Consider the following 9,922-nt stretch of genomic DNA (forward strand, 5'->3'; position numbering starts at 1 on the left):
CAGCTCCGAGCCTAGCCCCTCTGAGCCGGGCACCCCCTGACACCCCCCCCCCCCGCAGTCCTGACTCCCAGCTCCGAGCCCAGCCCCTCTGAGCCAGACAACCCCCTGACCCCTCCCCCCACAGCCCTGACCCCCAGCTCTGAGCCCAGCCCCTGTGAACCGGGCACCCCCTGACCCAGAGCCCAGCTCCCCACCCCGCCCTGGGCAACAACAGCGCCACCCCCAGGCAGCGACAGCCCATTGGCACCAACCATTACCATCCCCCAGCGACAGCCCATTATGTAATTGCAAATGTATACATACCATTAAAGCTTTTAATGTTTTTAAATAATGTATTTTGTATATTTTCAAATTATTAAAAATTAATTTTTGAATGTATTTCACTGGTTAGTATCATGTATTTGGAAATGTAAAAATATAGTATTGCAACTTTTATTTATGGAAGGGGCCCCCGAAATTGCTTTGCCCCAGGCCCCCTGAATCCTCTGGGCGGCCCTGGGAGCAACGGGCAGGGCAGGGGCCAGACAGCTGGAAGTGAGTCAGTCTCGGCTGGCTTGGGGTGCAGGGGGAGGGCCAGAACCCTGGCTCTGGGCCCCCCTCCCCGCAAGATGGACTTTACTGACTGTTTTCTGTGCTAATAAGTTCTGTTCCACGCTGTGTCCTTGTCGACTAATAAACCCTTCTGTTCTACACGCTGGCTGAGAATCACTGCTGACTGTGGAGTTGGGGTGCAGGGCCCTCTGGCTTCCCCAGGAGCCCTGCCCGGGCGGACTCACTGTGGGAAGCGCACGGTGTGGAAGGGGATGCTGAATGCTCCGAGGTCAGATCCAGGAAGGTCGAAGCTGTGTAAGCTTCTTGCCCTGGTGACAGTATGCTCAGAGAGAGGCAGGCATGCTACACCAGCATCCTGGCTGGCTTCATATGGAGTCCTAGCTAAGGTCGCCCAGAAGGCTGGTGGCAGAGCCAGGAATAAGAACCCAGGTGTCCTGAGTCCAGTGCAGTGCTCTATCCACTAGGCCATGCTGCTATTAAAGATCGCGTGAGGCAGGGGTGCTGGAACTATTTTTAGTGGGTGCTGAGAGCCATTGAACCAAACTGTAAACCCTGTGTATGATGGAAATAAATTCAAGGCAGGGAGTGCTGGAGCACCCCCTCACTACTAGTTCCAGTGCCTATGGCATGAGGTGCTGCGGTGCTCTGGCCACGGGGGTGCAGAGAAGCTATGTTAGCTAATTTAGGGTTTTGCACTGTTGTAGCGAGATCAGGGTGGGCATGCAAGTCACTTTTAACATGTCTGTACTGGAGCTGTGCACTGAAGCAGCTAGATGAGTATGAGTGAATCTGAATTCATTCCAGACGTCGCTGTGGGCACGAACAGGGCTCCACCATCCCCGGCTATCATGGGTTGCTCTTTGAGTGTCATAGAAATGTAGGGCTGGTAGGGACCATGCAAAGTCTAGACCTCCATGGAGAGGCCTCTATGTCCCATAATGTCCCCCCCCCCTATAAATATTGTCTGATAGATTCTTTTGATCAGCCCCTTTTGAGACAGCCCTGCTATGGCTGTCAGTCTGATTTCGTTCATAACCCAGGTCCCCAATATCTCAGTCTTCTTTTCCGGATATCGTTAGCAATTAGGGGTTGTTGAATTTGCTAATGAATCTCAGCATTTGTTATAAATTTATTCCATTCAATTCCCACTCTTTTTCTAAGGTCTTTGATTCTGAAGGCATTTAGATGGCTGCCTGCCCATGGATTCGCTAAATCAATCAATCAATCAATCAATCAATCAATCAAAAAAACAAAAACAAAACAACCCAGTATAGACAGCTCCCTGCCATTTGGGATGCACCCCACGTGACTTTTTTTGGCAAAAAATGCAGATTTGGGTCAACTGAAGCATTTTGCGAATCTGTGTTAATTTTGCAAAAAATTGTTTCGATCCAATGAATAAATTAATCCCCTACCCAAACCCAAAACATTGAGTGTTGACCTGTTAGAAAGGAACTGTTTCCATTTTTCTGATTTAAACGACTCTTCGTTCGATCAAAATTCCTTTTAATTTTATTCTTTTTTAAACATAAAAAATGGCTCACCGTTGAAACAGACTGGTTTTGTCTGGGGTGGAATAAAATGCTGCATTTGATCAGAAATGCATTTTTCTTTCCAACTTTTCAATTTACTGAAAACTTTTAAAAAATCATTTTGGGACTGACCTGAAACAATGTTTTTTCTTTGATTTTTCAGAATTGCCAGAAACCCCCCCGCAACTCCATTATGCACACCGCCCTTGTGCCCAGACACCACGGTGACAGATGCAGCATATAAAGCTGGCAAGATCCCCACTAGGCATTTAGAGCAATCTAGCCTGCCCTGTTCAAAGGCAAGAGGTCAGGCCGAGATGACGTCATGGTGACCCTCTCTGAAAGTTACCCCCCACCAGGGTACTACTCTGTGGTCCTTTAAAAACCAGCGGTCTGTATTTTGTTCGTCAAACAGTTTGTGAGGATCAACCCAGAAACCCCCTTTTTTAAATCCAAAATTGTAAAATGAATTGAATTTAATTTTTTGTTTTATTTCCAAAATTTTCATTTTTCGCATGTGTCTGCATTTCCCATTCTCACGTTTTCTTTCTTTGTTTTTCTTTAATTTTCCAGTGGAAAAAAAGTTAGAGAAAGTGTTTTTTCTGCCTCCAAATTGCTCTCATTTGATTCCCACTCCTCTTCCAGAGGGAAAAAAAAAAAAGATGGGAAAGTTAAATAGCAAGAGAACGTAGAAAAAAGACACATGCACGCATGCACCAACAACCCTCGATCCCCCTCCAAAACGGAATCCTTGAATTGGAGAGGAAAACGTTTTGAATTTCAGATTTTTTTTCATCCTTAAAAAAAGAAAAAAAAAAGGAAAGAAAGATTTTTCATGAAAAAAATGTCATTCTCGGAATGGAATGAAAAATTAAAATTTGGACCAGCCAGACTCTGAAACCCCTGAAGCCAGACCCCCTGGCTGGTTATTTGCCACTTTCTTTTAGGGTCAACCAGTGAGTGCTGGGCCCTTCCTCTTTAACGCTCAACGTTCTTTAAAGAAAGTTTAAAGGGGCTGGTTCCCCTCTCGGTCATCCTGCTGTAAAGGAGTCCCAGCCGTGTAGGCCGGTGGTGGAGAGAGGAGACACACTATGGCCACTCACCCCCTGTAGCACATTTTTCCTCTTGTGATTGCAATCTGAGAACATATCCCACAGGACTGGCCCCTTTTCTCCACCCCGCTGCCCTGCTCCCTGCATGTAGCAGAGTCGGGCCTCGAGTGCTTGCTGCCTCTATCTCCTGTTTGCCCTGCAACCTCAACAGAACTGCTTCTGAGGCCACATCTGCTCTACAGCCACGGCAGTAACACATCTACGGCACTGCAGCTGGGATGCTGTAGCACTGTAGTGTAGACGCTGCCTACGCTGACAAAAGGGGATTTTCCAGTGATGCAGTAAATCCACTTCTCAGAGAGGCAGTAGCGAGGTGGATGGAAGAATCTATCAACCTAGCTGCGTCTCCACGGGGGGGAGGGGTCGACCTATGTATGGCCCGCGGGGCATGAAATCTGTCATGGGGGGGGTCACAGAGGGTGAGGGTGCCAGCGGCTGCACAAGCAAGAATTCGCCCTGTGAACCCTTTATTCCTGGTGATGACGCGTGAGAAGGAAAGAACCCAGCGCTTCTCTTCCATCCCAGGGCTGGCAGTGAGAAAAAAGATCTTATTGCTGGGAAACGGAGCCCCTGTGATTGCAGGGCACTATAGGGTGACGAAACAGCCACGTTTGAAGAGTCACTTTTAGGATACGTCAGTACTAAAGCTGGAAGTGTGCTTTCCAGCATGGGTTTTCAGAGGTAGTGAGGCCATCGGGCCGTCCTGGAGGGGTCTTGGTCTAGATGCCCTTGGGCCGTCCCGTGTGTGGGGGGGGTGTCTCCAGCCCAGAGGCCCTCGGGCCATCCCGGGGGCCTTCTCCCAAGCGTGCAATGTGAAATGGAAGTGCCAGGTTTTCCTCTTCTCTCCCTGAGGAGGGGACAGGGCAGCCTGGTGCAGGCTCTCGGTGGCAACCACTCATGGCGTGCTCCCCGCGTGCTCCCTGTGGTGCTTGGTGAGGGCTGAGCGAACACTGAAGCCTTTCCCGCACTGCCCGCACCTGTAGGGCTTCTCCCCGGTGTGGGTGCGCCGGTGCCGCGCCAGGTCGGAGCTCTCGACGAAGCCCTTCCCGCAGTGGGGGCAGGTGTGGGGCCGCTCGCCGGTGTGGGTCCGGCGATGCTTGGTGAGGTGGGCACTCTGAGCGAAGCGCTCGCCACACTCGGGGCAGGCATAGGGCCGCTCGCCAGTGTGGACGCGCCGGTGCCGCTCCAGGTGGGAGCTCCAGGCGAAGACCTTCCCGCAGTGCCCACAGGGGTGGGATTTCCGCTCGGGCTGGGGTCCCAGGGCCTCTGAACCCTGAAGCAGCTCCAAGCTCTCCCTGAAGCAGCTGCACGTCCCCTCCTGGTGGGCTCTCCGGGGCTTGGAGCCCAGCCTGCAGTCCTGGCACTGGGGACCCTGCTGCTGTTGTGGTGGCCCCAAGCTCTCCCCAGCGCCCTGGCTGCAGCGGCTGCGTTTCCCCTTCTGCTGAGCGTTCCTGGGCTTGGCCGGGCTCTGCTTGCGAGCAGGTTGTTGGCGCTGCCTGATGCTCCCAGCTGTGTGGGTCCGTTTGTGTCGTGTGAGGTCAGAGCTGTCCCCGAAGCCCTTCCCGCAGTGGGGGCAGCGGTAGGGGCGCTCCCCGGTGTGGGTCCGGCGGTGCTTGGTGAGGTGGGCACTCTGGGCGAAGGCCTCCCCGCACTCCCTGCACCGGTAGGGCCGCTCGCCGGTATGGACACGCCGGTGACGCTCCAGGTGGGAGCTCCAGGCGAAGCCTTTGCCGCACTGGGCGCAGCGGTAGGGTTTGTCCTCCAGGTGGCCGCGCCGGTGGGCCGCCAGGGCTGGCGGGTCACCGAAGCGCTTGCCACAGTCGCCACACTTGTAGGGGCGCTCGCCGCCATGGGCCAGCTGGTGCTGCCGGAGGTGGGAGCTCTGGGTGAAGCTCTCACCGCACTCAGGGCAGGCATAGGGGCGCTCGCCTGTGTGGACGCGCCGATGCCGCTCCAGGTGCGAGCTCCAGATGAAGCTCTTGCCACAGTCCTGGCACCGGTAGGGCTTCTGGCCCTGGGGCGTTCGCTGGTGAGCTGTGATATCCTGCAGTTTCTTGGGGCTGGGCCCCTGAGGGGCGGGTTTGCCCTGTCTCCTCCCTGCCCCTCCCAGCCTCACCCCAGCAGGCCCCTGGCAAACAGCTCCTGAAAATCCTTCCGGCAGCATCTCCCGTGGTTCCGCTGGCTCAGGGCCTTCCTTTGGGGGATTCTCCTCCTCGGTCTCACTCGCCGTCCCATCACCTGCCAGGACAGAGGGAGAATAACTCCCACACTCCACTCCTGCATGGCTAGGTCTCAAAGCACTTTACAAACCCCCGTTCCCCAGATGAGGAAACTGAGGCACGGAGTGAGGGCATGACTTGCTCAAGCTCACCCAGCAGGCCAGTGGCTAAGCCAGGAATGCACCCCAGGTCTCCTAGGTCCCTGTCCAGTGCTCTGTCCAGTCGGACACTGCCTGCCTGGAATCCACTCCCTGCTCTGGGCGGAAGGAACCTCGGAAAGGGGGGAAACAAACTAAAATAGCTCCCCGGGAGATTAGAAAATCACGGGCTGAATCCCCCAAACCCTCACCCAGAGGAGGGGACCAATTCTGCCCCCACACCCCATCCAAGCCCTCAGCGGGGAGGGTGCCACAGCCAGGTGTTGTCAGGCTGGGTGAGAAGCTGTGAGTGATGCTCACCAGGAGGCTATGACGCCCGCTGGGCACAGTCCAGACCTGGGACAGCAGTGGCAGAGCCGGGGACGCTGATGGGGCCCGGGTGGGAACCCCAGCTGTTTATTGCCCAGTCGGCATAGCTGATCCCTCACCTGAGCCAGACGCTGCTGGGATCTCCCTCTCCTTGGAGCCTCTGCGACGCCGTTCCAGTCGGGAGATCACCTCCGCTTTCAGGAAGGGGAATTCTGTGGGGGGGAGTCAGGCGGGGGGAGGGGGGGAACAGAGCTCATTAGGCAGCGACCCCCTCTCCTTGCTCGCTGCCAGCGGGGCTGTGATCACCACGATCCACAGCCCCTCCCTGGAAGGCTATGGGGCTGCATGGGGGTTCCCCAACTCCCTCCATGTGATAAGATGCACATGGAGAGAAGCCACGTCTACCCCAGGGGATTTATTTGGCCCAGCCACTAGAGAAGGACAGGTCCCCATGCACAGTGAGCACCACACAGCTGGGGTTTCCCTATTCCCCTACCGAATGGCAGCTCGGTTGCTCACTCCCCCAGGACTCTTTGACCAGCCTTGCCCTATCCCCAGGGCCGGGTCTGCATCTGCAGAGCCCCAAGCACCCGTTATGCTATGGTGTTGCCAGCCCTTGCGATTGTCTCACGAGTCTCGCAATATTCGGGATTTGACCTCAAGCCCCGGTTGCTGGAATTGTGAGATTGTGCCAGAATCTCAGGGTTCACTACAAAAAGAGATATGAAAGATGTAAATTTCTAGCCCAGGTGGTGAGGGGCATTGACAAGCTATCACTTTAAATTCTCAGGAGGTTTCCTGGTCCTGTTGGCAGGCTAGTGGGCGCTATAGGGAAGCATGTGACCTGGGTCTAGCAGCAGTCAGTCTGCAAAGACTGCATAGAGCAAGGTGGGGTGAATTGTGCCACATTGCCTGAGGGAGCAGCCTGTTTTCTCTCTCTCTGTTTTTGGTTCTTGTGCATTTCAGTTCTGGATTCTAAGCAACCAAGTTCTGTTGCTTCCAGCTAGAGTCTATTATGTTTCTATCTCGCTTCTTTGCATGTAAGCCAGGAACGCAACATGGAGCTGCAGAGAACAGTTTGAAAACGTGACCCTGAGTGTGACGCTAACGGCTCAAAAACCAGAAGGTGAAGAAAAGAAGCCCAACATTTTTATGTTTTCAATCTCATGATTTCAAAGCCAATCTCATGATTCCGGGGGTCTGATTCAGGAGTTTGGCTGCGGTAAGAATAACACCCCAACGGTCGTCAGAAAGGACAAGCCACATTTTTTAACCCCAGCCCCCTTCTGTGCTGGTGTGGAATCCCTGGGAGACTCTGTGGGGAGGCCAGTGGGGCAAAGGGAATGGGCAGTGCCCCCTGGAGGGGGGTCTGGTGATCTCCAACACCAGTACAGGTTACAGTGACTCTAGCGTAGCACAATAGGGCACTAGCTCACCCCTAACCATGCCTTAAGATTGGGCCCTCCCTGGGGATGGAAAATACGTGTGAGTGACATGAGACTCATGATCACAGGACATAGTAGTGGAAGGGACCACCTGGCACATTGAGTCCCCAGCTATCTCTGACAGCCCCGTCATATAATCCCATTCAAGCTGCAGCTTCAAACTAGCTGTTCCTGAACCTCCCTCCTCTGATGGGTAGAATCCTGCCAATTTCCAGCCTCAGTTTACTCCTGACTAGTTTATCCCCATTTGTTCTTGTGCCGACATGGTCCGGTTGCATTAGCAGATCTTCCCTCTCCCTGGAGCTCACCCCCCCCACTCCAAATGAGAAGCAGCCCTCTCTCAGTCTGTGTCTGGCTGGGCTGAACAAGCTGAACTCATCCACGCTCCTCTTGTAAGCCGACTCCACTGCCCTGGGCATGCAGAAGTCCACTAGCAGGGGCCGGAGAGGTGATGGTCTCTCTCAGGCTGGCATCTGTGGACTATGGGGCTGATCCCACTGAAATCTAAAAGACCCAGACCCTGAGCAGCGCTTCAGAGACACCCCCACCCCCCATGTCCAAATGCCCGAGGGGACAGGAATCCTCACCCAGCGACATCAGGGTGTCGTAGCTTTCTTGCATGACGTCCCTGTACAGGGCTTTTTGGTGAGGATCCAGCAGGACGCATGGCTCCATGGTGGAATACACACCCACCTCCTTGCCGGCCGCCGGCCCCTGGAACAGCCAGAGACCCTCACTCAGAACCTGCTGTCCCAGCCACCCCCCCCCCCCCCCAGTTCTTCCATGGGCCCCACTGCCCCACCTTCTGGTGCTACCTAATGAATAGCACTCTGAAAGGCAGCACTCTGAAAGGCACCCAGGGGGTGGTCTTCTACCCCGGCTCTGCCCCTGGTGCCCACAGCCCAGCCATGTTGCCACTCATGCCTCGGTTTCCCCATCTGTAAAAGGGGGAGAATGACCCTGAGCTCCTTTGTAAAGCACCTGGAGATCTGTGGATGGAAAGCGTGACAGGAGAGCTCCTGCTATTAGCATTCTCACCCTCATCCTCCCCCGCCCAGCCCTAGCCTTTAACTCTGGGGTGTTTCCAGCTGGGCCTGGAGGCTCAGGCACAGCCGTCCTAGTGAGGCGCAGATGATCTGCCATTGCCTGTCTGGGATGAGGGGTTCCCAGACACCTTTCCCCACTGCGGAGTGTGAAGCCATTGGTGCCTTGGCTACTGCCATGGCAGGCCGCTGGGGTGGGGGCGGCTGGTACCCCTCTCCCTGGAATGTCAGCGCCATGCTAGACAAGTCCGTCATTAACCCCTTCCCCCTGCCTGCTCGCTGCTCCCCCAGCCTCCTGGATGGGCCACCCTCAATCCCACGGCCCGGCCCGCGGGAGGAGGGCAGGATCTGGAGCGTTATCCTGCAGCCGAGAAGGGCGAGCAGGGGGAGGTTTCAGGAGGGGCTTTTGGCCCATTTCTCACCCCAGTTCCCCCAGGGCCTTTCCCTGCATACAGAAGAATTAGACCCACAGATGCTTGGAAAACCCTGGGGCACTTTATTCCTGGGCAGACCCGGCCCCTCCCACCAGGTCCAAACCCACCCTGACATTGGTACCCCCACTCCCAGGCACAGAGCCTCTTAGCCAAGTGCAGAACCAAAGGAGCCGCTCTGGGGGATCCCCCTGACACTGTCCCCAGGGCAGCGCATCCCCCCAGCAGCGCAGGGACCAGGCAGAGTCAGGAACTGGCTTTTCCTCTCGCTGCTCCTCCCCTTCTCCCCAGGAAAGTCAATCTGCCCCGGGGCGCTGCAGGGAATGGGGCTGGGCACGGCTGGGAGCCGGGAACCTCCCTCCCCACTGACTGCTCCTGTTGCCCCTGCCAGCCTCTATCTTTGTCTCCCTCCTGCCCCCTCTCTCCTCCCCTCGGGCTGGGAGACTCGGTCCCTGGCTGGGGGCGTTCGCTCTCCCGGAGCTGGCTCGGCTCCTGTAGGGGCTCAGGGAGGGCAGCAGCTATGGGACTCGCAGACCCCCGCCCCGAGAGCAGAGCTGGGGCGAGGAGGGGCCGGTGGTGCAGAGTCACTTTCCTGCCCGGCCCCAGCCCCTTTCCCCCGGGTCTCTCCCCTCACCTGCAGGCTCCGGCTCAGGGGCTGGTGTCGGCAGAGCCTGGGGCTGGTTCCAGCCACCGCAGGAAGTCCCCTCCCCCTCCCCGGGCTGGGCACAGAGGGGGGTTAGTGCAGGTCTCTCCCCGCACAGACCCCGCTCGGGAGCAGCAGCGGCTGAGCCCGGGCTGCAGGTTCTCTGCCCGGGAAGCTCAGCTCTCTCCCGGCGGAAGAGGAAGCGGGGCAGGCAGAGGAGGAACCAGTTTCCCCTCCTTGAACATCAGCCACTGTCCTCTAGTGGCAACAGCTCCTCCTCTCTGGCCGCTCCAGCGAGAAGCCAGCCCTGGGGGCTGAGCGGTTCCCAAGCCTGTCACTGGGCCCCATATAGATTCATAGATTCTAGGACTGGAAGGGACCTTGAGAGGTCATCAAGTCCAGTCCCCTGCCCTCATGGCAGGACCAAATACTGTCTATTCTAGACCATCCCTGATAGACCTTTATCTAACCTACTCTT

At 56.1% G+C, this 9,922-nt stretch overlaps 1 protein-coding gene across 1 annotated transcript; it reads right to left on the minus strand.

Moving 5' to 3' along the window:
* Positions 1–4,091: 4,091 nt before the first annotated feature.
* LOC135887560 (zinc finger protein CKR1-like) lies at positions 4,092–8,002 on the minus strand. The gene is made up of 4 exons (XM_065415286.1): positions 7,915–8,002; positions 6,002–6,094; positions 4,707–5,434; positions 4,092–4,553 (listed from the first exon to the last, which is right to left on the minus strand). Exons 1-4 carry the CDS (start codon positions 8,000–8,002, stop codon positions 4,092–4,094), a joined length of 1,371 nt encoding a protein of 456 aa, XP_065271358.1.
* Positions 8,003–9,922: the final 1,920 nt, after the last annotated feature.

Source organism: Emys orbicularis, chromosome 13 (genome assembly GCF_028017835.1).
Source record: "Emys orbicularis isolate rEmyOrb1 chromosome 13, rEmyOrb1.hap1, whole genome shotgun sequence".
Taxonomy (NCBI): Eukaryota; Metazoa; Chordata; order Testudines; family Emydidae; genus Emys; species Emys orbicularis.